We start from the raw sequence: 27,481 nt of genomic DNA, 5'->3' as shown, positions 1-27,481 counted from the left end.
GCGGTCCACGACTGAGATCGGCGCCCGTCGCTCCGCGGTGTCACCGGCCGCGTCGCGGTCGCTCCTGCGCCACGAGACGGCGCGGGACCCGGTCTGCGCCGGCGGCGGCCCGCCCCGACTCGGGCGGCAGACGGCCGGTCACGCGGCGCTCCGGAACCGGCCGAGGCTACTCGGGGGCCTCCCGGTACGGCGCCTCGCCGCTGCAGTCGAAGTCCTCCAGGTACTGCACCAGGAACTCGAAGGTGGGCCGCGACATGGGCTCCAGGTTCCATGCTTTCAGCATGATTTCGTACATGGCTTCCGGGCAGTCGGTAGGCCGCGGCATGCGGTAGCCACGGATCAGTTGCATTACCAGGTCCCGATTGGTTATACCTGCAACCAACAGCTCGCTGGTACATGGCCACCGGACCATGCGCCTCCACACCGTGCTGACATGCTAAAATATGACAGCAACGGCTAGCGCGTGTACAGAGATCAAGCAGCAATGAGAAGCACCGTTGCAGATCGAAGCAGGCTGCCAGACACTGGAGAAACAGGCGGTCGGGGCCCCATCTGAGAAGCTTGTGACTCACCTAGTCCTGCACCTCCCTGCACAGCAGCTAAGGGCTCACCTGGTCCTGCACCTCCCTGCGCGGCAGCTAAGGACTCACCTGGTCCTGCACCTCCCCGCGCGGCAGCTCAGGACTCACCTAGTCCCGCACCTCCCTGTGCGGCAGCTCAAGGACTCACCTAGTCCTGCACCTCCCTGTACGGCAGCTCAGGACTCACCTTGTCCTGCATCTCCCTGTACGGCAGCTCGGGACTCACCTAGTCCTGCACCTCCCTGTACGGCAGCTCGGGACTCACCTAGTCCTGCATCTCCCTGTACGGCAGCTCAGGACTCACCTAGTCCTGCACTCCCTGTACGGCAGCTCAGGACTCACCTAGTCCTGCACCTCCCTGTACGGCAGCTCAGGACTCACCTAGTCCTGCACCTCCCTGTACGGCAGCTCAGGACTCACCTAGTCCTGCACCTCCCTGTACGGCAGCTCAGGACTCACCTAGTCCTGCACTCCCTGTACGGCAGCGAGTCCTGCACCTCCCTGTACGGCAGCTCAGGACTCACCTAGTCCTGCACCTCCCTGTACGGCAGCTCAGACGAGATGGAGAAGTCGTCCAGGAAGTGGAAGGTGTACTCGAATGTAGGCCGACGCTCTGGCTCGCCGTGCCAACACTGCGCCATCAGGCCGTAAATGGCGTCCGGACAGAACGTCGACGTCGGCTTGGGCATGCGGTAGCCACGCTCGATGTGCTCAATCACCTCCCTGTTGTGCATGCCTGGCGATGGCGCGGGGGCCGGTCAGCTGGCGGACGGCGGCCGGGCGCCAGGCAGAAGCCGGGGGCGGCGAGCGCGGCCGCTCGAGGCGTGAAGCGGAGACGGCACTGAGCAGGACCTGATCCCCCCGCCCCGCACTGGTCGGTGAAGCGGCGACGGCACTGGGCACGACCTGATCCCCCGCCCCGCACTGCTCGGTGAAGGGGAAGCAGCACTGGCCACGACCTGATCTCCCCGCCCCGCACTGGTCGGTGAAGCGGAGGCGGCACTGGGCACGACCTGATCCCCCCGTCCCGCACTGCTCGGTGAAGCGGAGATGGCACTGGGCATAACCTGATCCCCCGCCCCGCACTGGTCGGTGAAGCGGAGGCGGCACTGGGCAGGACCTGATCCCTCCGCCCCGCACTGCTCGGTGAAGCGGAGGCGGCATGCCAGTTCATGGTCTTGGATAATTCCCTTTGCTCGGAGAGTACCTTGCTATGACCGGGGCCTTATGTGTCAGCGTAACGGGGCACTACCGATCGTTTAGGGGCCCACCACGTTGGTCTTACGCTCTTTTTGTTTGCTCTGACGGCTCTATACTTGTTGAAGAGAGCCACTTATGTATATATATATATATATATATATATATATATATATATATATATATATATATATCTGCATATATATTACGTACGACTCGTCTTAAATGTAATGAATGAACTGCAAATACATCTTTATGGAGGGGCCCCAAACTCCAAGGGCCCCACAATGTCCCGCGGCCCCCCTTGACGAAATCCTAGATCCGCCCCTGTCATCATGCAAGTCAAGATGAACAATGCCAGTCGGGAACACCAGATAACCCGCTGGTCCATCACTTCGACCACATCCATTACACGAACGTACTCCTGAATCCTTGCGGGGGCGCTGGAGTCAGTCGGCCCAACAACTGGCGCAAAGCAAAGCCTTTCACGCGTTGCAGCGCATTGCCGATAACAATATTTTCCGACCGAGCGCGCAAGCCTGGGGTTGGCCACGGCGCTGCGCCGCCGCGTCCGGACCATGGCACGGCAGCGAGTCTGCGCGCAAGCAGGTGCCGCGCGACGCCGCCTGTCGGCAAATTTGTCAGGTTCAGCTGCACCCGACGGCCGGGCGAGGGGGCGGGCGATGCAAGGCCACTGACCTGGATACGGCACGGCGCCGTACGTCACGATCTCCATCAGCAGCACGCCAAACGACCAGACGTCGGACTTTATGGTGAACTTGTTGTACATGATGGCTTCAGGTGCAGTCCACTTGACCGGAAACTTGGCCCCTGAGCGAAGACGACGCCTGGGTCACACAGGTTCTCACAGGAGAATTATACCCGTACCCATACCCATAACCATACCAATTTTCCAGTCACAAAGTTGATATATCCGACTCTCTCCTCCTCTTTCTGGCCTCACCCTGCATCATCGCGACGCCCCGCTTGTCCGGGGCAGGCTGCATGCGCCAGCCACGAGTGGGCCGAGAGGCCATGTATGAGGATCCAGACCCGGTACCCAGCACACACCCCGCAGAGGGGTCTGTGTGCGGGCCAAAGCCCGGCGGTTGCCCCCCCCCCTCCCCCTACAGGCGCATGTAGTCCTACCCCACCGTCATCCAGTCTCCTTCATCCCATAACCCCAAAATGATCCATACGGGTCGAAAGGGCTCAAACCCAAACAACCGAGTAATTAACTAACGAAGCTTATATGAACAAACAGTATCACTGAAATGGTAAGGGAACATTTGGAAATCAACACACGGTGTGAACATATAAGAAAGGTCTCGCCACCAAGGGCCGTAATGTATCCAGTACATAGGACATCGCTTGGCATAGGCCAAATCAGTACTGGCCTTCCAACAAAACTGAAACGCACGGTAGCTCGGGCAGCGGCTGCCTTATTGCTGTCAATAGGCAGGCAGCATATGCAGCAGCCAGGGGCGAGCTGTCGGGCGGCAGCGTGGAGGCCTGCACCACCCGCGACTCACCCTGCTTCGGGCAGTACTCGTTGTCTTCAATCGCCCTGGCCAGGCCAAAGTCGCAGATCTTGACCTCGTTGCCCTCCCCGACGAGAATGTTGCGCGCCGCCAGGTCGCGGTGGATGAGCCGCTTCTTCTCGAGGTACGCCATGCCACTCGCCACCTGGTGAACAGCGGGGGATGAGCCTGGACCGTGATCTAAACCTAAAACACCTAAGCCTTGCGGTGCAACGCAACAAAGTTCTCACAGGCGGGCCAATGACGACAGCGCCCTGAAATTTCACGCCCAGCGGTTCATTCTCCATTGTATTGAGTCCAGCCCGGGGGAGCTAGCACAATCGAAGCCACTGTGCCGGCAGCTCAGATGGGAAGGCTCAACGGCTCCGACGCGGCTTCGGAGCGCGCCCGACAGCGCGCGCCACCGACCTGTGACGACACGTAGAGCAGGTCGGGGAACCCGAACTGCTGGCCCTCGGGGCTACGCAGGAAGTCCAGCAGGCTGCCGCGGCTCATGTACTCGGTCACGATCAGGATCGGCTCCTCCGACGAGCAGACGGCGTAGAGCGCCAGCAGCCGCTCGTGCCTGAGGACGGGGCTCGCGTCAGTACCGACTGAACAGGATCGGCTCCTCCGACGAACAGACGGCGTAGAGCGCCAGCAGCCGCTCGTGCCTGAGGACGGGGCCCGCGTCAGTACTGACAGAACATCGCGAGGACAGGCCCAGACCAGACGGCCTTCTCTGTCAAGTCTTGCTTACATGATGCGTGTGAAAAAGGAAACACAAAAAGAGGGGAGAATAAAAGCTGGCGGATGAATGTTGACGCCTGCAATAAACAGATCACAAAAGCTACGAAATTGGCATGGCAACTGCTAAACGGTGCGCGAAAAGAGAAATGACTTACGGGGGGGGGGGGGGGGAGGACAGGTAGCTCATACATATTACGCAGCGCACCCACGAGCTACGGAGGACAACGCGAGGGAAAGTATGCAACGTGTGCCGACAGAGGCATAACGCCTTTATCAACAAACTGAACAGATTCGTGGGCGTCACTCATAAGGATCTCCCAGTGTGGGGTTGGTTGGGGGCTTGGGGTTTAAGGGGAGGGGCTACCTCCTCCGCAAGGGGCGTCAGAGCTCAACAGCGCCACTGGCACTGCCAGGCGGAGCGGACCTCGGGGCCACTCCTCCCCCGACCGACCTGAACGACTTCATGATCTGCGCCTCCTCCAGGAAGGCCTGCGGCGACATGGAGCCGGGCTTGAGCTTCTTCACGGCCACCTCCGTCTTGTCCCGCCAGAGTCCTGCGGCGCGGCGGTCGTCAGCAGGGCGAGGCGTTTCTGCCGCACGTGACACGAACTACCGCCCCAGCTGGCCACCGAGCCTGGGCACGCACACAGGTCTGCACAGCTCACACCGTCTGACGTCCCCCATGGCAAGAGGTGACTGATAGCCTATCTTCGCGACTGTACGAAGGCCAGAGGTGGGGGTGGGGTGGGGTGGGGTAGTGGGTGGTGGGGAGAAACCGATGCTTACCATACCACACTTCGCCGAAATTGCCTGAGCCCAGCACCCTCTTCATTGTAATCTCCGATTTGTCGATCTCCATCCAGTGGTTCTTCGTTTCTAGCGAGAGGTCCCACATTTGAGGTTTTCGCCTTGGACATGGTTGCGTCAGCACATGACAAAGTCCCTTGGAGTCCTCTGAAAAACACGTCAAAATTCATTATACTTCATGAACTTCGCAGACCAGATTGGGTTAGCCAGATGTTGGCAATCAACATTCAATTTCAACGTAAAATAAGCTTCATAAATACCGTCTCTCAACCACGATCCTCATCACTGTTTTTGATCAGCTTTGCGTTTTCCACGTCTTTTAAAGATCGCCAAAAAACCGGAGGCCACTCACTTATCGCCTTCAGAGAAAACACACTGACTGCCTTAGCAAGGCTGGCACTCACAGCCCGTGCCCTCGCCCCACAGTCCAACCACGCCAACAAGAGAGACTCGATGACAGGCCGCACTAAAGGCGCTGGTGAAGCCCATCGGCTGGCCTGGTGCACGGGACTCACGGCTGTAAGCGTCGATGAGAGCCAGGAGTGAGGGGTAGCTGTTCCGCACGGAGATATAGTAGCCGCCCTCGTCCAGCACTCTGACCTTGTAATGCTTGACGTGCTTCCCTCGATGGGGCTCCCAGTCCTGTGGAGACGCGCGGTCAGCTGACCGCCGTGCCCAATCACAGCTCAGCAAGGCACTCACTCCCGGCCACGCCCGACCACAAACACGGAACCCGCCGACTGGCACACCCGGCCAGAAACACAGAACCCGCCGACTAGCGCTCCCGACCTCAAGCACAGAACCCGCCGACTAGCGCACCCGGCCACAAACACAGAAGCCGCCGACTAGCGCACCCGACCTCAAACCCGCCGACTGGCACACCTGGCCACAAACACAGATCCCGCAGACTAGCGCTCCCGACCTCAAGCACAGAACCCGCCGACTAGCACACCCGGCCACAAACACAGAAGCCGCCGACTAGCGCACCCGACCTCAAACCCGCCGACTGGCACACCTGGCCAGAAACACAGAAGCCGCCGACTAGCGCACCCGACCTCAAACCCGCCGACTGGCACACCTGGCCACAAACACAGATCCCGCCGACTAGCGCTCCCGACCTCAAGCACAGAACCCGCCGACTAGCACACCCGGCCACAAACACAGAAGCCGCCGACCAGCACACCCGACCTCAAACACAGAGCCCGCCGACTAACACATCCGACCACAAACACAGAACCCAACTAGCAAACCCGACCTCAAACACAGAACCTGCCGACTGGCACACCCGACCTCAAGAACAGAACCCGCCGGCTAGCACACCCGACCACAATCACGGAACCTAGTAACCGCGACACTCAACCATAGTAGAACCTGCTGCAGCAGCGTACCTCCCATCGGAACTACATGCTCCCAAACACTCTGATGACTAGGAGAGCAGGCCCCACAAACGCCTTCCAGGGCCGCAAGTCAGTTGGTGACATTGTAACAGTAGCTATATCTTCATGTCCCGCGAAATAAGCCCGAAACAGGCAACATAAATGCGGGGCACATACACATACTCGGCAAACATTATCACCCTGCATAATACTGCAATATTCATGCAGCTGACAGCCCAGGTACAAGCCAACAACCCGCCCCGCAGCCAGACATGTCACTTGATAACCAGGACAAGAACTGTAAACAGCAGCCAGTCGGCGGCTGACGGCTTTGCAAAACCAACGCAACGTAACCTGTTCTCATTTTATTTTGACAGAATTAGACGAACGCCACGGAGACGGGTCACCCCGCGGTAGATTTAGCAGCTCTTAATGGTAGGACTGACAGAAATACGATCAAAACGTCCATCAGGGCGACCATCTAAGTCAAGTGAAAATCGTAACGGACGGGAAGAAAACTACTGTTTCAAGAATGTTGAAAAACTGAACATAACTAAAAGAGGTCGAGGCTAGATTCCCTGGTAAGGAATATATTCATCTGCACAGCGGCTGCACATTGCGAACCACCACAGCCGGAGAATGGAGAGAAAACACGCGAATATAAAATAACTTCCTGACAAAACGAGTAACAGGGAAATGTCTGCATCTGTTACCAACAATACAAAGTTGTATTGTTGGTACCAGATACAACAATACAACTTTGTATTGGTGGTAACAGATACAGCACAGCAACAGCCTTGGTACAACAACAACCAACAACAACAGGTACAACAATACAATTGTATTGTTGTACCAACAATACAAAGCTGTATTGTTGGTAACAGATGCAGCACAGCAACGCCCGCACCACGATAGTCCGTATCCTAAAAGTTCATTTCGAGTTGGTGGTTATGCCTTGGTAAGGGTCGCTGACCTGTACTGAAAGTGAATAGAGGCCTCCGACGCGCTCCGACTGCCGGATCAGGAACGTTCCGCGGGGGTTCTCCGGCATCAGCAGCAGCGTCTCCGACTCCTTCCGCGATATCCGGGGGAAGAACCAGCTGCCACGGCCGGGAGGCCCATCAAACATGCAGCCGGGGCAGGCTCCAAGACACGACGACATAGGCTTCGAACGGGAGGCCTGCACACGAGCTCGGACAGCCCCTGCGCGACAACAGCACGGCAACCCAGACCCGTGCTGGCTTCTCACTAACCGGGTGGGTAGGACGGTCGCCCCACGAAGAAACAGCTCTGGTAGGGCCAACGAAGCGAACACACAGTTCGTGAGCAGAAGCCCAGGGCAATACTGTACATAGCTGGAATACGAGCCCACGACACAACAGCACAGTCCTTGCAGAGGAGGCGGAGGAGAAAACACACACAACCGCTTGTTCATAGCCGCGACGTGTCTGCACAGATGTTGAATAAGAAACCACCACAGCACGAACAGTGAACTCGCATCCACAACATGCCTACGACTTTACGCGAGAACAGCTGAGCCAGCGTCCGCGCCGAGCGAGCACAAGCCACCGGTAACCGTGCTGACAGTTCTGGCGCCGGCCAGCCGAGGGGTCACTCACTCCTGACTCTCCACCGACTCTTCGGTGGCCACATAGGTGCGGGGCACGAATCCGGTCAGCCCCGTGGCCAGGTGATGCACGTTGAGCCAGTCCGGGTCCGTGTTGCCCTCGGCCACCGGCTGCATGCGGTCGCCCTTCCTGAAGCTGATGTCGGAGCTGACGCGGCTGTCGTAGTTGTAGAGGGCGCGCACCACCATGGGGCTGCCGCGAGTCGGTGTGCCCCCGCCGCCTGAACGCGGACCCTGCGGCGAGGCTGCAACGGTGGGCACGGTGTCACAGCAAGGTCAACCATCTGACCGTGGGCCCCTGCGGCGAGGCTGCAGCGGTGGGCAGTGTCACAGCAAGGTCAACCATCGGTCAGTGCGACCAGCGGCCCGGATCTAGTGCAGAGACCCACGCCGGTAACATTTCCGTCACACAATCCACAAGCTATCCATGGAGCTGTACCCATGGCTACCCCTACCCATTCCTGATCACTCGTACCTACCCGTTACCTACGCGTTTGCATTGCTCCAGCACTCAGGTTCTATATTATGGACAGGTTTCAGGAGACTTTATACGCAAACTTATAGTGGGTGCCGGGGCAGCATCGCCCCGTATACCGGCGGACCGAAGTAACGCCAATTTAATGTTAACGCACCGCAGAAGAGGACTGCGCTGCTGATTTCAATAAGTCCAACGGTAGCTGCCTGCTGGCGTAATGATGAGCGATGCAATCGTCTGACACGGTAGTCGTGCACGCAGGCATTGCCAGGGTGCAATGTCTCGTCACAAGCTCAACGTAACCGTAGCCACGGCACGCAAACACATATCAAGCGCAACAGAAAAACAGGCACGCATATGCAAGCGTCGTAGTGAGATGAAGCCCAGATGCGTGATGGCCCACTCACAGTGCAGGAGAGGGCAGGACAGCACACGTCTTGGAAAAAAAAGTATTTACAACGCTCGCGACGGTCCAGCGGCAGGCATAAGTGCTGACAAACTAAACACAGCCTCCATGCATCCCCGCGTTGCAAACGATGGTGCTTTCCCGGCCCGTATCGTCCCGACATCCCCAGCTATGGCTCGAAGCGCAACAAAACAGAGCGACGGACTCTCAAAAATGAGCAACCAAAAAACCTTGCGCGGCACAACCGAAGCGGGCTGGCCCGGAGCGGCCGCCTTAGGCTGCCCAGGGCGGCAGGCTCACACTGGGCGACAACACAGCAGGCAGGCGCCGGCGGCCGGCGCCGCCTTACCCCGCGAGCCCTTCCGGTTCGTCCTGAGGGAGGCGGCCGAGCCCATTCGGCAGCAGCTCGGGTGGCGCAGTCCGACTGCAACACGGGCGCACGTGGCAGCGCCGGCTCCGCGTGCTCGGGCCGGGCCAGCCGTACGGCGCGGCCGGCCCGACGGCACCGTGACTAAGCGGCGCGGTGGAAAGGAACGCACATGCGGCCAGGCAGCTCAACCGAGGCCAGGAAACACCGCGGGCAAGACGTGCTGCTGCAGCTGATTGCATCCGCCCTACTCGGGGCCTAGTGGCCACGGTCAGAGGCGTCAGTGGCTCATCAGCGCCCCCGGAGCTGATCAGTGAACCCGGCTGGCTGCACCCTGTGGACGCCAGGGCTGGCACAGGACGCAGCCCGAGGGCTGTGGGTGTCGGGCGACCACGCGGTGGTTCACACCAGGACCGACACTGTCCCGTGCAGCAAGGCCGGCGCAGTGGATCCAATCTAAGAACCGCGGCAGGACACAAGCCAAACGCGTCGCGATGCCTCTCCGATGGGACTTTCAGGAACACTGGAGAGACGCGACGCAAAAAGCGCCTGTACGGCTACGTCAGGCCCGACAAAAAGGCACACGGGTCACCAGCGGTTGTTTTTCTGGCCACGCTCGAGAGATTCCCAGTCGAAAAAGACGGCGAGTCTCTCGGCGGCCCGGCGCCCTGTCACGGCGACACGGAATAATGGAACAATGGCAATGAAGCGAATGTACCGCCGGTGTCGTACACCCATTAAGATACAGGACCCGGCGATTTTTCACGGAGGCATGGGAGGAGGAGGTGGAAGGGGGAGGGGCGTCGGCGGCAGCGTCTGCCGTGCCGCACCGTCACGGCCGCACAGCTGCAGACGCGGCGCGCTCCGCCCGCACGGCACGACCACCCTCAAGCCCAGGCGCGTGGGCCCTCCCAACCGAGCTCACGGCACCGGCCGGCCGTGAATACTCGCTCTCTGCAAGGGAGTGTGGGGGGGGGGGGGGGTCAAATGAGGTCGACCGCGGGCAGTCGAGCTGAGCCCTGTTAGGTGCAGGATGTTGAAAATGTAACATGAAAGCAATATGATGTGTTGTACAATCTTGTTTGTTGCAGTGTACAAGATGTTGCAGTATGTTGCAGTGTACAGTCTTGTCGAGGTTCGGCTATTGGTACGGGAAAAGCAGTTGGCAAAGGTTGCCGGGCCCTGTGACGGACTATAAGCATGACCTGGTTAGCATAATCAGTATGAAAACGTCGCTGTCATTCACGGCTTTCGGCTCAATAACAGACACGAAAGCTGCCACCTCTGCCCAGCTCATGTACTCTGCTGTCATTACCACACATCACGCTCCAGGTGGGTGTAGCACCATGACCCGTCTAGACCTCTGAGTGCCTCGCGTCCGACGATTCACATGCGCTGCTGCAGCCATCAGCCGTTACGAGAAGTGAGTATGCCAGACCCACCGCGTGGCAACAGCGGCTAGCCCTGTTTGAAATGCTGCAGGCCCGGCGCGGTGAGAACCGGTTATAGGTGGTGTCTGATATTAGCAGGTGGTGTTCGATATTAGCAGGCGGGCGGCGCCAGCGGCATGCAATGCCCTGAGCGCGGTCCGTCCAGCTCCCAATGACTCGGTTATGCCATGAGTTGGACGACGCCGTAGCTTGTATACAGAGCCTGCGTCATTTTCAGCGCCCGCTTTGTTCCGACCAGCCACGGACAGCGGTCCAGCACGTCACACAAGGGATGCAGGACTGGGCTCGGGCCAGGTGCCGTTCTGAGGCGGTCAGGACCGTGTGCCTCAAATGTTGCCAAAGCGGTGTAGCACGTTTAGTCCAACTCGCCTAATCTAAATCCTAAATCCTAAGGCAACTTTGATCACGAGTGGGTAGTAAATGTACAAGCTCTTGGTCACTGTGCTTCCAGTAAGATAAAGCTGGAAAGAGTACAGCGAAAAGCAACTGGGATGATAAATGGGATTGGAGACTTAGGATGATGACTAGACTAGACTAGATGACATAAGGATAGACTTAAGGCCTTGGATTTGTATTCACTGAAATATCGTAGACTTAGAGGAGATCTGATAGACATTCAACTGTGAAAGGGATATACATGGTAGATATACACGGAGCACTGGAGATTGGGCCGAGGCGTAGAGGAAACCAGCTTCGTTTAGCAAAAGGCAGGAGTGGAAGTATTAAGAAGCAGATCTCATTAAGTCACAGAGTAGCGAATCATTGAAATGGACCGTCAAACGAAGTTAACCGAACGACGAAGTTGTAAGAAGTACCTCTCTAGCAACATTTAAAAGTTGCTTGGACATCGGTCTAAGGATCTCATTTCTAGCTAAATTCAGGAGGCCAGGTGGAAAGATAAGTTCCGGGGATGTGTGCGGACCTGAGGCAGGCCAAACTCAATAGGCCCTTTTGGCTCTCTGTTGGCTGGGTGTCGGTTATGCCTTCTATGTCTTAATGTCTAAGTCACCACCCGAGATGGTTATACGTCCTTGGAACCAATTTTGCACGCTATTGATACACGCGGTATCGTATATGCCGCATCGCACCCAATGGCGATCAGGAATGTCCAAAAAGTGTGTAATGGGGGGGGGGGGGGGGGCTGCTTCTCAAGACGATTCCTTCCACACATCTCCAAAGGGTCATCATTCTACTTGCGCGAGACGTAATCGTGCCATGGCACCCTCCCTCTCCCGACAGCTTCTTCGCCACTAATGTCCGGCTTTTACGCACCTTTGAAGGATACGGAAACGGTGATGATATTAACAATAACAAAGGACGACAACATAGCACTAATACTGCAAATCCTTCAACACATCTGTCACATTCAAAAAGTAATTTCACTCACTGTTACTTTACCGTCCTTACAACATTTATGAGGTGAGAGTGGCGGAAGAAGCACGCACATTCCCGCGTTAACAGCTGACTGCTTCAGCACAAAACTGAGTGCCGTCCGACGCGCGCCGGGCCCTAACGCCACTGTTGAGCAGGAGGGCGCACCTCTGCCTATGTGGCGCCTGACCTCACCTGAGCTGGCGGTACGAATGACGTCACTGCGCACGTGACCACCGCCGGCCGGGCCGCCATTTCTGGATGGCGTCTGGTGGCTGGGGGGCGTCACTCCACGTTGCACATCTGCGGACGGCCAGAACGGGACGTCACGCGCGGTGACAGAGCACGGCCAGAACAGGTCGCTCACGGCAACACAGCGCGGTCGGTGACATGTCACGCACGGCGACAGAGCGCGTTCAGTGACATGTCACGCACGGCGACAGAGCGCGTTCAGTGACATGCCACACACGACATCACAGAGCACGGTTAACCGATCGATTCGAAGCATTCGCGAATTGAGTGCGTGACCACGACTTGACCTGCAAATCATCTAGAGCTGGTAACCTCAAACCACCATCCATTTCAAAGCCAAAATAAATTACAAATCACCTTAGCGCATAGTTATCCGAATTCCGAAATCAAAGGAGCCATCGCCTCAAAACCTTTACGACTTGACAGAGCGCCTAGGATTGCATCAGCTGGACTGAAACCGGTGACCTCAAGTCAACGTCTTGACTTTCAGAAACCCATATAAGCCCCTTTGGACGTTGTAGTCACGTTCGCGCTCGAGAGTAAGGCTGCCCAAAGATTAGCAAAGGTTTCGAGCTAGTTAACCGTTGCCAATCTACGGCGAAAGGTTGCGAGTTGATGGGAAATCGATTCACAAAGTTTGGAAGCCACCAACGAGGCGAGTTTCCAAGCTGGACGTTGTTGCGATACCAAAAGTGTCTTATGCGGTTTATGAACATGTAAGTAGTGGTATAAGGTCGTCAGTTTCGGATTGGCCTCAAAACTGTATATCTGACTTGGGGCGCTGTTACTTTAAAGAAAATTGGTCCAGCGGCCACTCAATTTTAAGTTGGGCGCGTGGATGACGAAAATGTTATGTTCTCCCCAGCTTTCATCCCAAAGCCATCAACCCACCGAGTTAATTTTGCAGGGATTCCAGTGGATGGTGGTCACGTAAGAAGTATGACGAATACGTCATACTAAATAATACGTACTGGCCTTTGCAATCTCCGCTTTAAGAAAACATTGGGACACATTGCTCCTCAACGCAAGAGCATGGGGGGGGGGGGCACAATGTATTTTGTCCTAATTTGTACATAGTTCGAGGAAACAAGTCCAAAATATGGTACACTGATGGCCAATGTCAAGTCATATGCCATGACCCTTACGCAGTCATATTTACCACAGCATTTGGCTTATCGTGGAGTGTCACGAAGTTGCACAATGCAACAAGGCGCGTTCATTTTCGTTGGTAGATTTATTCGGTAGATATGGAATGCTTGCTTCAAGAGACAACAACGTCCCGGCTTTAATGACGACGACCAGGGTATCCCAGGTTTAAAGGCTTTTAGTTTGTCCTGGCTGCTCTGCTGACCCCACATAGTCTGCCATTCCGTGGTCACGTAATTTCACTAGCGCATAGAAGTCGCTGCTGCGCACATCGAGGTCGGTGTCAGAATCGACCCTGTGCGTGTGAGTCGGTGTCAGAATAGACCCCGTGCGTGTCAGACGGATTCGTGGTAAACTCTGCTGAAGCCGAATCAAATTCGAGTCTTTCATCCAATTTCTCGTACCACGGCCATCATGAAAGCCTAAACAGAACATCTCTTTTTAAAACAATGCAGTTCCGTATGACCGTGTTCCAGGTTCAAGCAAAATGACGTTAGTATATTACCTCACTGTATTACAGCAGTCATCAGTGTCCCTCAAATGTCACTTAATCAGCTGACACATCTGTAGAGAAGAACACAGGCGGAGGAGGAAGGGAAGGGAGTGGAGCCAACATGCAGCATCACAAATTCATAATGTTATGGATCCAACAGTAGCAATAACCTCATTCCTCGGAGAAAAGCCAGGATAATGAAGATATGGATGCATTGATATTTCAGAAACCAATTCACTTCTGCTTTTCGTTTCGATAAAGGCATGTTGCCAAAATATCAACGCATCTATAGGTCCATCCTCCTGGTTTTTCTCCGAGGAATAAGGCTACTACTTCTGTCTTATCTAGGTGCATAATGTTCCTCGCAAATGCACTAGCAACTGAGTAATGTTATGGATCCAGCCGAACGTTGATGTGAAACATAACCTGGTCTGGTAATGTACGCGAGCAGCATCCAAGCGAAGGACGGGCGCATGTCGAACAGTTGACTACCGCAGATGATGTCGGATTGATGGCTACCCACACGTACTTGCTGGAGGGCTCGTGGGTAGCATACTGGAGTGCGATGCACCATAGTCAATAGACGTCACCATATCTGCATACACTATGGCATTCACACATCTGTCATTCAGGTCGTTGCTGCCTACCGCTACCCCTGGATAGGGCATCATGCGGCAAGTAGGAGGTAGGGTGGAGGCAAGAAGACAGACACAATAGTACTTGGTGACGAGGTAAGTATCGAGCGAGACAGACTGCTGCAGAATGGACGTGACATATGAGAACGGGTGGCCGTCACAAGCCATGGAGAGCGACGCGACGAGCCGTCCAATCGGGATATGAGAGCATCACTGGAGAGAACGACCCGCCCAGCCGAGATAAGCTCCACGGCTCGCTGTCGCAGACGACGGCCGAAGATGGCGGCCAGGGCGTGGGGCGTGGGGCGCTGGGGCGCGGGGGCGCGGGGGCGGCCGTGGGAGCGCAGGGACGGATGGGGGGGGGGGGGGGGCACAGTCGCGCTGCCAGCCAAAGAGCGCCCGGAGACCCGAGACCGCGGCCACAGGCGGCCAGCGCCAGCCAGCCGACACCGCGGTCACAGGCAGCCTTGACAGCGTCTAGCCGGGCGTCGCCACATCCGTCCGTCGCCACGGCCAGTGAGGGCCGTCCGGCGGCGTATCTCCCTCTGAACAGTGGCGACCTTGCATCCGGAGATCAAACGTCCCCGACCCAGTCATATGTGGAGGAGCAGAAGGCCCAAAAACGCCACCACTCGGGACAAATTACCCAGCATTGGAACCAGCACCATAACCAATCTAAAAACTCAAGCGTCGAAAAGAGCTAGCCCGTAAACACAATGCCTTGATCCGCGTCTGACCAAAGGCCGCCAATATGCAAACGTCCCAGACGCGGCCCGCAAAACCCCTCCCACTGCGCGCAGCTCGCCTCTTCGAGGTGGCGCTGCGCACACGGTGACGTTCCAAGTCGCAAATTCGCAATCGTGGCCGCAAATCCTGCTAGCGTTCCCCGGAAACCACATCGCTGTTTGGGGCCGATGAGCTCGCGGCCTTCCCTCCAGCGCCAGCGCCAGGTCCTCACTGACGCAACGCTCCGTTTTGGTGCCACACCGCATCACCGATCAATTCCCGTCGGCGCTGTCTGCCCCCCCCCCCCCCCCCCCCCCCCCCCCCCTCCACCGACACCGCCTGTCAGACTTCACGCCGACGCCAGCGCCCGCCGGCCGATTTGAGAGCCCCAGATCGCGAGCCGTTATCGATGATCCAGGGGCTGGGAGATGCAGGGGGGAAGGGGGGGGGACGCAGACACTGAGTGAATGACTAACGGACGGTTTCGCATGACAGTAGTGACGGAGTGAGGGGAGGGCGCCGGTAGTGTAGTGCGAGGTTCGATTCCCCGCGGCACCCGCCCTTCCTGTCAGGGTGAGAGGCAAGCCTCATATAGCCATATATAGCTATAGCCATGTATATACGCCATATAGCCTCAGCAGCTGAGTGCGTCACAAAGCCCCAATGACATGAGGATGGTGGCAGGCATCCTACGATACACCCGAGAAAAGCATAACCCAAAAGCCTTTTCAAACGTGTGGCCCGGTACGGTCCAATTCCGTGACTTGCTCCGTTTTTTTCTTCTCAGCCGGACGCACTTCCGGTTTATGAAAAGGACAAACAAGCTCTTCCCTTGACCCCTGTCAAAGGTTCGCCGTGCCCGAGCGACACTGGCGGAGCGCCGGACTCGCGGAAGGCACCCGGGCCCGCGGCGGTCCGGCACAGGCGGCCCCCGGTCCGCCGGCAGCCGCGGCGTACCGGCACAGCCAGTCAGGAGCCGGGAATACGCTGCAGCCACTTCGCGGCGTCCACTGACGACGGGCCGAGCCACTTCCGTCCGTCCGGTCATGTCAGGCTGAACCTGCACTGTCCGGTCACAGGCGGTTTAGACCGGTCCGGCCCGACCACAGCACGCAGGCGCAGTGAGCTAGGACTGAAACCGAACTGGCCAATCCTCACCCAGGCGGAAGCTGTACCTGGCGCTTTGAGCCGAATAAAAAGTGACATAACATAAACGCGGCCACGCCTGGTATGGAAAATCGGGACATCCGGCTATCGCATTGTACGAGCCAGTCTGAAAGAGGCCAAAAAGTGGACCGATGACTCCAGATGTCTTGGGCCAGTGACGACGCACCAACTCAGCACCGGCTCTGAATCAGCCCGGGAAAACTGGCGCCACCACAGGCAGCAACCATCCTGTCGCACAAGGAAACGGTGCAGTGGTCGTCCTTTGTAATTCACGATAACCGGTTATTTTGAGTTGGTAATGTAAAAAGACGCCATCGATATGCTACGTAAAAATGACCATAGGCGCTGGCATTGCCTGCCCGATGCAGCCATCCAGCACCATTTCTTTGTCACAGAACACGAAGTCTCCAGAAGAGCAAAACGGGTCAGGGGAGCGTTCAAACCGCTTTGGAACGGACGTGATGTTTCGACTCGGGCGTGTTCGTTTACCGAATTCCACGAGTGGTCATTGATGAGACTGGAACCGCGATGTCACGCCGGATGAACAGGTCCTGCCGCACCAGAGCGGTTACGTCACGTCACGTGACGGACTAATGCATCACATAATCCATGTGTGGGTGCCAGCAACTCTAACTAGAGCTCCTCACCCGTCACGAAGGAGCGCTCCCACTGCCAACTAGCATGGGACGTACCTCTCCGTGCGTGCCAGCCGAACGCCGCCGTGCGTTCAACTCCTCAGAGGTCAGGGGTGGCCTGTGTGAGCTTCTCCGGAGGTGGGGGGGGGGGGGGGGGGAGCTCGTTAGTATCCTGATATGAAAACTGGCTCATTCGCGGCAGAGAGGCCAGATGTGAGAAGGAGGTTAACTGGAGGTGGCCGCCGCGAAACTGGCCGCGGCGGGAATCGGACCCGGTCAGGCCGGACTTGGGGCCAAACCAGACCGACCTGACCTGACTAACCGGACCAGACCAGCCGCACGTGACCTGAGCACACGCCAGTGCCAGCGCGTTGAAACGCACCAGCGAAGTCGGGCAGGCAAAGCTGGGCATGTCGGAAAAACTGGAGCTGGTGACGGGTCCGGGGGCCGTGTTCGTCACGACCGCCATCAGCCGACGGCGCAGTCAACCATGGCCCGTCTATCTGGGAGACAACGTGCCCTGTGCTGCCCCTCCCCAAAACCTGCCTCTCACGCCCTGACGCCCCTCCCAGCCCAGTGCTGGCCCCTCCCCGACACCCGCTTCTGACGCCCTGACCCCCCCCCCCCCCCCCAATGCCCAGTGCTGGCCCCTCCCGACACCTAGCTTTGACGACCCCTTCCCTCCAGTCACCCAGTTGTAGCCACCTCACCGATACCCCAAAAAGCAAAAAACACTCAAAGGCAGAAAGGTTTGATTCAGCGTCTGGTTAGAATCGGAGTGCTGCAAGGTCGGGGGTGGTACTATATAATGGTGGCCGATGGACAGAGTAAGCCCGTTCCATCCACAACTAGCCAGAGGATGCAATTTTGCAGTCCAGATAAGGCCGCACCCTTTCATTGGGAAGGTCCGTTCGCCCGGATCATGTGCCCGAAATGTCTCCTCTGCGCTGTGGGTCAGGTTTGTTGAAGTCATATTTCCTGGAGTTTCCTAAACATCACTCGATGCGGCGTGGCTAATACAATAGCCTTCGTGGAAACATCACATCCTGTTCATGAGTCATGTCTCACTCAGCCTGTCCTGCTAGTCATATCTTCGTACTCTGTAAAGAACAAAAAAATATGACGTGGCTTTCGATAGGGCGGACAATGGAATGTTTGCGGGATGAAGAAGCCTGCAAAAGTCTGCAGAAGCGTGAAGGAATGCGTGTGAGATACCGAGGCAACGCAAGGACGGGATCGACACGTCTCCATCGGAAGACGCATCAGTGTATCGCGTCCACTCTCGTATTCTAACCAGGGCCAAATCAGGCCACTGGACACGGAACGACTGATTTATGAGCTATCCAGAAACTTGTGCCCACAGGAAACGCACCACACGTCGATTCATAAATCAAGGTCCAACAGCCCAGTGATTTCCTATGCCGTCCATTCCTGATGCACCGCATTGTTCTGCGCCTTGGTCAGCGCAGAGAATAAAAAGACATTCGTGGCGTCATTTCCAAGAGCTGGCAGGAACTCAGCAGCAGCGCGGAATTCGGTGCGATAAGATGCCGGCGCTGCGCGCACGCTGTGGTGACGCTTATCACGCGGTGGTCCGCTCGCTGGGCTCTTGCGATTTGTTGCAACCACTGCTGCCCGCTGAGCGGCGGCAACATGGGTGCCGCCCGCAGCTGCCCGCTAAGCGGCGGCAACATGGGCGCTGCCCCCAGCTGCCCGCTGAGCGGCAGCAACATGGGTGCCGCCCGCAGCTGCCTGGTGAGCGGCGGCAACGTGGGCGCTGCCCCCAGCTGCCCGCTAAACGGCGGCAACATAGGCGCTGCCACCGGCCCCAGTTACCCATTGAGCGGCGGCAACATGGGCCCCGCCCGCCGAGCGGCAACATGGGCACAGCCCGCAGCTGCCCGCTGAGCAGCGGCAACATGGGAGCCGCTGCGGAGCTCATCGATAGGCACCGCCTACTCCGCAGCTGTCTGCCCAGCCGCAGTTATATGCTGCTTACAGCTGCCGGCAGAGCAGTCACAGAATATCTCGAGAAGTCCGCTGCATTGGGCCCCATACACGCGCACCGAGACAGAGCACGACTGTCAGTCCATTGATGAGTAATAGGCCGGGAGGACGGCTGTCTGATCTGATGATCAACTCACGAGTAAGACGCCGGCCACGGCATGTGACAAATGCACAGGGGAGCGGTATGAGAGGTGAGATTTGTGGGCTGTCATTGATAGTGATCTGGTCAGGAGGATATGGGGAGGGGGAGAGAACGGGGATTCCCGAAAGCTTAATGTCTGTGGGACGTGTTCAAAATGGTGACAAGCTTTAATACGCAGTGACTTTTTCCATAATAAAGGGCGGAAAACGGAAACACACAAACGCTACAACGGTGGCGCACCCAAGACGGACATGAAAGCCCGACCTCTCTTAGCCCGCGGAAATCCTAACGCCGTCTCGTTCGATGAAGGCACCTATATTACAGGAAGCTGAAACACCATCTTCAGCTTCCATCTTCCACCCATTTCCAGCTTTCATCCATCAAAGATGGACGCCACTAAACCCAAGCTGAGCAGCATTCCCAAGTCCCCTGGGGCGTTCGGCCGACAGATAGTCTCGCATGATTATTCGGAATGTTGGAAAATTCTCCAGAATTGCGTTTTGCAGTGTGAACACGGATAAATACTGCTCATAATTTTCTATGCCAAGTAAGAATCTCAGAGAAATTTCACGCCGTGGCCGAGACATTTTTTTCGCTATGCCTAGCTGTGGCCGTTGGCTAGGGTGCAGCTATGCACTGTGCATGTGAGATGCAACAAACGGGTAATTTCCGGATCCGCCGCACGCGAATGGAGAATATCCGTGGACATCCGTATACCCTACGTCCAAATACGAGGCGCCATACGTTCAGACAGGTGTCGCAGGCCAATCTTGAGAGGCTTCCCCAGTTCCTTCGTCTGCAGCTTAGACAAAGGGAGTCACACGCCTAGGTAAATAATTTATAGTGATGAGATGCCTTTAAGCTCGAGTTTTTAAGGTTCTTTCAGTCTAGGTGAGGAGACGCATCCAGAGTTCAAACGCAGCGGTGTCCCTAGCCTTGGTAAAGAGACGTCCAAATGCACTCAGCAACGGGGCGCCCGGACAGAAGCAGAGGGGCGCCCAAAGTCCGCGAGAGAACCCAAGCCCAAGCCCAAGCGCCTCAAGTTATCCATGCCCTAGCAGGGCTAGACCCCTGAATCTATGACATGAGATGCTCACAAACCTACATGGATGGGTAACAAAGGCATGAGTAGACGTGTACACTGCAATCCGAGCAGAGGACACCGACGCGCGTAGGTAAAGCGCACCAAGAGGATATAGCGGTGTGCCCTGAGTCCAGATAGAGGGGTACTGAAAACCTAGGTAACTGGGCACCCCAAACCAAACAAGGCCTATCCTGGTCCATTGCTGGATGACAGGCTACCTTTCGGAACTTCTCCCAAGAACCCCTTCATGTAGGCACGATATAATTTCCCAATTTAACTTGGTCCACAGCAAACTGAAGCAGATTTCTAACTGCTAGCGTGATGGACTAGAGACGAGCCTGCCCTCATGCTAGTCCATCTCACGTGTCAGGTTCGTGTAGATATTGTCTCTTATCCAGCACCTCACACTCACCAACGCTTACTCAACACCACAATGTCCATGTGTACAACACAAAGCAGCCTTGCGTCTTCGAGTCTATAAGAGTATGAACATGCATAGTAACAAACGCTTGGCCTTGTATACTAGCTCCAATCCGAAACGAGTCACGATTGCGTGACACAGAAATTATGTGATTAATAGCCAACGGGAAGTGAGTGAGACAATGTACGATTGGCTGCTAAACCACTAATGATCGTCCTGCGATTCCGGAACTGTACAATGCAACAAACGGCTCCTGAGGCACCGCGGATTACTTTTTAAGGGAGCGTATCTAGTCAAGTAAGGATTTTTGACTGTGCACGTACAATGGTAGGGGGATTTCGATTTACAAATTTTGGTGTCATTGGTTGCTACAAATTCGCCTCCACTGAAGAGATATTGCTGCAGCCCCAAATTCTCTTCCCTTTGTATGGAAGAACCAATTTATCGGGTAGACCACAAGCAATATTCACTAATTATTACCATCTACTTACCATCTATTACCATCATACCACTAATCACCATCGGCATCATTGAGAAGGCATCACTGGCTCTAGCCAAAGGCTTTTCGAAGATGTCGCTTGTCAGCGCTGACAGCAGCTTGCGAACGCGGCGACATCGGTGGCCATTATGCTGACTTTTTTGTTTGCATTCAGCTCAGGCCTGCGAGTGTACGGGTTAGACGTGTGGTAAGGCTGGTCAGCTGATACGCACCAATTCTTGTCGGCCTACTATATGCTGAGATGAGGAACAAGGATTGCGTCGTGTCAATCGGCCGCACCAGGCTCTAGGGAAATGCGATTCTTCTACGTTGTTTACCAACCACAATAATGGCCACGTCTCTAGGGCGCAGTACTCGCCACAGACAAGCCGGTGCATTCATCCTTTCCTGCCAGCTGATTGGTTTATCTTTTAGGATTGTATTTGTTCACGCACAGCCATCGATGAGATCGATAAAAATTAGCAGATCAAAACTGTTGTAAGACCCAAATGCACTTTTAGCAACCAAAATTCTCTATGGATAATTGCCAAACTTCCCTTAGGCGTGCATTGAGAAAACCAAAAACATTAGACAAACTCCCTTTAAAAAGAGTGTCCCATCTTTGGGGCCTATTTGAAAACATACGCCAGTGAAACCTAAAGACTAGTTAGCATAATAATACCACTGGGTAGTGCCAGTGCAGCACCGTCAAGACATACTAAGGATATAGATTTTAATCATTTTCGAGACCAAATTACGCCGCCAACGTTTTCAATAGCATAGCGCTTCTTCCTTGTAGTCACGACCACCGTCGTCATGACAACCACCGTGCGCACCGCCCCTGGTGTGAATAAAAGAACGTTAGTGATTGGCCCAGCGGGCACCAGCCTGTTACTGAAAAGTTGGCTGTTTGAAATTTGAAACAGTGCGTTGCATCGATCATGTGATACTCTCATTCCCAAAGCCAAAGTGCGCATCGAAAACGCCATAGCGGAGAAATCAAAGACGTGCTAGATAACGACACGCTCAATTTGCGGGGTAAAAGCTTCGTGTTCGCATGTCTTTTGTCTACACAGAGTGTTCCAAGCTTGCGTAACATTCATTGCACACAGATTTTTACACATTATCGTGTGTCAAACATTACAGAGCGCAAACGCAAAAAAATCAAGGCGAATAAAATGCATTACTTTCATATTGATGGGCAGAGAGACAAATAAGATTGCTCCGCAGGGTTGGCTGCTTCAAATAAAAATTCTGAGCTCCTCAGGACTTCCGAGAAAATGGCATTGCTGATCAAATCTTACGCGCCTGGTGTCACTCTAAGTGACCACTACAGAAAAGACAAAATATCGAATCGACTTACTGATGACATGCATAGTTTAGGTTCCGCCGGAACAGAAGGCATTTGGTGAATCTGTTTGCCCCATGCCTGGGCTTGAAGGGGGGGGGGGGGGCGTTTAGTGGCTGCACATATTCACCAGGCGGCTGGCTGACAGAGCGGCGCGCCGCCCGACCGAGGGTGAGTCATTCAGCCGGCGGGCCCGGCGAATACAGCCGGTTAATTCTGTGTGACTAACGGAAGGCGGGCTGGCACGAGGGGCACGAAGCACACTGTTTGATGATGATTTTATTGGATTTTCATGTTTGTTACACATACAGTAGCTACACATAGAATATTTGCCACCCTCCTGGGGAACCATGACCAGTTGCTGAAGGCATGTTGGGCATGCACAATGGAAACAAACCCTGAACACGGAAGCCCCGCTTCTGAGAGTTCAACATCATGCCAGACAGAGCGCCACAATTAAACTTCAAAGCTGTACCCGATGCCGATCCCTGAACACCGCTCGCCGATCGAAAACGAAATGACTGATGACTGTGACTGCTGACTGACTGATGACTAATGACTGGTGCGATGGCATCCCGACACGAGATGTATCGATTGTTCCTGAAGAGCGCCAAGCGTGCGAGTGATCATTGGTTTAGGTATCGAATGGATACATGCGAATAAATGGTACGACCGTCCGTAGTGCTACATACATACACAATAACTTCCAACGTATTGTAGAAATCCCTGAATAATACATTCATTCCAGTCCGCCAGTTATGGATTTTGCTGATGTGAACATCAGAACTCCTCTCAACTGTGCAAACCCCGGATTATTGATAACTCGTTGATTCGACCAACTGTATCGGAAAATTGCATAGGCGTCTGTCAAAAATGAACGTAAGAAGAAATCCACCAGTAAAAATTAACTGGGACCGACTGGAAATATGTCAAACAACACCTATTCGGCAATACATGCAATTCGCGTCTGGTCATGTATGCAAGGACCTGCACAGCAGGGGGGGAGGGGGGGCAGAGGGGCAGTTGCCCTTCCTTGCCAGGAAGGGGGATAAGAGCATGCTTTTGCACCCCCAATTTTCAGGAGGCCCCTTTTTGCCCAACTAAAGGCATAGTGCCCACACTCTACTAAAATGCAAATGAAGGAGCCCCCCCCCCCCCTCATAAATGAACAAGAGATTAGGGAATCCGGCTCAGAAGACCCTTTGCTGCATCAAGATACTCGCTATCTGGGTCCTGAAGTCACTTTTATGAGTAATCCAGACCAAGCCCGATGACTACATCAGGAGGCCTAATGTTTATGAGTAATACCGCCGATGAACTGCATGGGGAGGCCTAACGTTATGTTAGAAGACTCATTTGCTAGATCGGAAGGCCCCCGCTACAAACTAGGCAGCCGCTGTTCTGGGTTAGGCAGGTCACCCTCTATATTAGGAGACATCATTTCGTGATCAACATATCTTGTTTTGGGATAGCGAAGCCCATTGGCTAGATTTGGCTTTCGTGGATCGTAAGCATGTTGCTCTAGATGGGAAGGCTCCTCCATCCAGTATGAGGCCATTTTCGGGAACAGGAGCCCCTTTTTTGAGAAATCAAAGGCCCTTCGCTGGATGACTGAATGCCCACAATCTTTCTTTTTAACTTTCCGGCATTTATTCACTTGGATATGATACATGCAACAGTATAATAAGGGATACATGCTCTCGGCGCCACTCCCTGCTGAAAACGATAGCTGCACAGGAGGACATCCTGTGAGTGGGCCTCATTCGTCCAGGAGGCCCCCTGAAAAATCCTGCCCCCAACTCAGAACACGTGGCGCCGGCCGCGCATGTTGCGCTTATGTTTTATTCATGGCCAATACTAGGTCGAGGACGGGTTTGATTGGAGATTGCCAAGCAGGGCAGAAGATGACCCCGGTTATAATCAAAACTACTGTCATTAATCGGGTTACAACCAGTAACTTAAATCATGAATCACAATAATTTCACTAGAGAAGCGCCTGCGTCGTGCTTTACACAGAGGAACCCCTCGAACATTTAGCAGCGGAAGTAAAAAGGCACGAATTCGCAATGTCGGCTAACTTTCCGATATTTGGAAATTTACCGTGTTCCCAGTCATGTTCTCATGACCACACCGAATGCCTGAGTAGTACAGTAGAGTTACCTCTTTGCATACGTAGGGATGAATTCCATGCAAATCGAACGTCGTCTGTGTTGCCGTTAGTGATAGTTGATGTAAAAGTGCATCTTGCGACAATTTTTGTTATCATTTCAGCAAGATTCCTCGTCAGGCAAAAAATATGTCATAGGGTAGCAACACCGAAGTTGATGCCATATCTATATATATTACACCAGACACTGGAGAGCGATGGTTGCACATTGAGGTGCTGCCAGACCCCCCCCCCCCCCACCCGACACCCAGACAGGCACTTTTAAATGGCGCCCAAAAAAGCACATGAAATCCCCTCAAAGTTCTGCAGTCCTCTTACAAAAATTATCGTTGCGCGCCGCAATACAAACACCATCCTAACAACGGCCTTCACCATGACAACCGCTTGCGGGCCCACTTTAAGCAGTCAGAGCACGCGGTGCGGTGCGGCCGATCGCCTGTGCCTTACTTTGAGAGTTGGTCTGACCCATGACACCGATGTCCTGAGCTTCAACTTTCAAATCCTTCGACAGGCAGCCACCCATGCCGGCTCGGTCACCGGACGCCCAGACTCTGAAAAGGACGCGACATCAGTTGGCAGAACAGGCCGACCTTTGCGGCAGCCGCACCCAGACCGGAGCGAACCGGCCACAAGAGGGTCGGGGGCACTGTCTCGTCAGTCCAAACCTGTGCGCCACCGACCCAGGGCGGTGAGCTGCGGCACTGCCACGAAGCGCCGAAGGTGCGAGCGCCGCCTTCCACCGCAAGACTCACTGGTGCTGACAAGCAGCAGCACCTGTCAGCAGCCCTCAGCTACAGACAGCTTGAGCAAACTCGGAGCACCCGTCACAGACGCGGCGAGCATTTTACGTCGCTGACTGCATCATGCATGCTCGCATTCTCCGTGCACTAAGCGGAACGTCCCAGTCTTGAATTCAGTTCTGTTTATCTAGCTAGCTGTTTTGTTTGCGCAGCTGTATTCTGATGCTTCAAGACGATCCAAATTCATAGCCCGTAACTGATGCAATATTAACATCAAACGTCCGGGCGTATGCGCGTTTGGGGTGACATGAATGTGTGGGGGGCTGTCATGAGCATATGTTGATCATATGCGACCACGCCATGCAGGCAAGTGGTGCCGCTCCATTCGTGTAATCAGCTGCTGCAAGCATGACGCGGTGCCGGAAGTCCTTCCGTGTAGCGCTGCTCTGGACCCCGGGCCGCCCGGGCGGAGGAAGGCCCTGGACCCCGAGCCGCCCAGACGGAGGAAAGCTCTGGAATCCGAGCCGACCAGACGGAGGAAAGCTCTGGAATCCGTGCCGCCCGGGCGGAGGAAGGCCCTGGATCCCGAGCCGCCCAGACGGAGGAAAGGTCTGGAATCCGAGCCGCCCGGACGGAGGAAGGCCCTGGATCCCGAGCCGCCCGGACGGAGGAAGGCCCTGGACCCCGAGTCGCCCAGACGGAGGAAAGCTCTGGAATCCGAGCCGCCCAGACGGAGGAAAGCACTGGAATCCGAGCCCCCCGGGCGGAGGAAGGCCCTGGATCCCGAGCCGCCCAGACGGAGGAAAGGTCTGGAATCCCAGCCGCCCGGAGGAGGAAAGCTCTGGAATCCGAGCCGCCGGAAGGAGGAAGGCCCTAGAACCCGAGCCGCCCGGACGGAGGAAGATCCTGGAACCCAAGCCGCCCGGACGGTGGAAGGCCCTGGACCCCGAGCCGCCCGGACGGAGGAAAAGCTTTGGAATCCCAGCCGCCCGGAAGGAGGAAAGCTCTGGAATCCGAGCCGCCGGAAGGAGGAAGGCCCTAGAACCGAGCCGCCCGGACGGAGGAAGATCCTGGAATCCAAGCGGCCCGGACGGTGGAAGGCCCTGGATCCCGAGCCGCCGAACGGGGAGGAGCGTCCCCCGCCTCCAGACGACGGGACTCCGCGTAAGACAGTCGGCCCGGCCCCGGGTGACACAGACCATGCGGGTGCTACGCTCCGCCTCCGGTATCAGTCAGCACCCCACTGGGACTCCAGTCTCCCCCCCCCTCCCCCCCCCTTTCGCCATTGGCCCAACTATCAACGTTTCGAGAAAAACATGTGAAAACGGTTGTGAAACTTTTTTTGCTTACTTCGATGTTATGCGTAACCTTTTACCCGGCCCACCCAACCATTTGGCGATCGTTTCCGAAACCATACCAATGGCAAGCAAAGATGCCTAACGAGCATGACGACCAGTTTTGAAACGTAATGGATTAGATGAGTTGGTCAAAGTCCTCGAGAAACATGATCATGACATCGACGACCGCACTGCCAACCAACCCACATACATGTGCATACATACGCACCACCACCAAAGTCCGCATCAGAAACGCTCTGACTGCAATGCGGAGATCAAGCCCGGAGCAAGGAACGCCGGTGCAGTGCGCGAGACGATTAGTGCTGCTGGCTCATGCGTTTGATCGTGGTCCAAATCACTGTCGACTCAGAACGATAGAGCGATGCCATGACGCCGTGAAATATGGTCTGATCCAGGAAGTCCAATAGGCACGCTGGCAATCTCGCACGTGAAGTCACTGCAGTGGCATTGGCTTTCGTCGATGTTAAGTCATTAAGTCATCGCCATCGGGCCCTCGCGGCCAGGGCCGCGGTCCTGCCATCGGGCGTCAGGACCGAACCGCGGCCCCGCCATCGGGCCTCAGGACTGAGCCGCGGCGCGCCATCGGCTTAGTCCCGCCCTCACGTCGGACAAGAGAGGGTCGATGAAACGGCACGTAACAAGCAGAAGCTGAGTTCTTCGTTCAGCGCAGGGGCCAACACAGTTGAAAGGTCCAATGCAGGCTGGCAGATGGGAAAGAAGGCACGGAAGTAGCGAATTACTCTCATGAATATAT

General features: G+C 55.5%; 1 protein-coding gene across 3 annotated transcripts; it reads right to left on the bottom strand.

Annotated features, from left to right (window-relative positions):
- On the bottom strand, positions 1-25,175 carry LOC119098693 (tyrosine-protein kinase Src64B). 3 transcript variants are annotated; one of them, XM_037221685.1, is made up of 13 exons: positions 25,077-25,175; positions 12,124-12,231; positions 9,089-9,163; positions 7,851-8,103; positions 7,205-7,331; positions 5,371-5,497; positions 4,835-5,002; positions 4,500-4,602; positions 3,728-3,884; positions 3,311-3,464; positions 2,478-2,609; positions 1,106-1,317; positions 285-372 (listed from the first exon to the last, which is right to left on the bottom strand). In XM_037221685.1, the coding sequence occupies exons 1-12, from the start codon at positions 25,150-25,152 to the stop codon at positions 1,106-1,108; spliced, it is 1,692 nt and encodes a 563-aa protein (XP_037077580.1). In that variant the 5' UTR covers positions 25,153-25,175; the 3' UTR covers positions 285-372. The 3 variants fall into 3 exon arrangements, with proteins under 3 accessions (XP_037077581.1, XP_037077580.1, XP_037077582.1); XM_037221686.1 differs by lacking the exon at positions 1,106-1,317 and having other exon boundaries at positions 1-372; XM_037221687.1 differs by lacking the exon at positions 9,089-9,163.
- Between the last annotated feature and the right edge of the window lie 2,306 nt (positions 25,176-27,481).

This window comes from Pollicipes pollicipes, unplaced genomic scaffold (genome assembly GCF_011947565.3).
Source record: "Pollicipes pollicipes isolate AB1234 unplaced genomic scaffold, Ppol_2.1 Scaffold_4740;HRSCAF=5597_pilon_pilon_pilon, whole genome shotgun sequence".
In the NCBI taxonomy this organism is placed as follows: domain Eukaryota; kingdom Metazoa; phylum Arthropoda; class Thecostraca; order Pollicipedomorpha; family Pollicipedidae; genus Pollicipes; species Pollicipes pollicipes.
Note: the sequence above shows the minus strand (reverse complement) of the source record. Positions and strands in the feature narration are given on the sequence as shown.

Bases quoted from the DNA above. Each gene is read 5' to 3' on its own strand.
- LOC119098693 (XM_037221685.1), bottom strand. From the start codon at position 25,152: ATGGGTGGCTGCCTGTCGAAGGATTTGAAAGTTGAAGCTCAGGACATC. The intron at 9,164-12,123 runs GTGAGGTCAGGC...CCCGTGTTGCAG, and splicing joins CATTCGTACCGCCAGCTCAG to TCGGACTGCGCCACCCGAGC. The intron at 2,610-3,310 runs GTGAGTCGCGGG...GTCTTCGCTCAG, and splicing joins CGAGTACTGCCCGAAGCAGG to GGGCCAAGTTTCCGGTCAAG.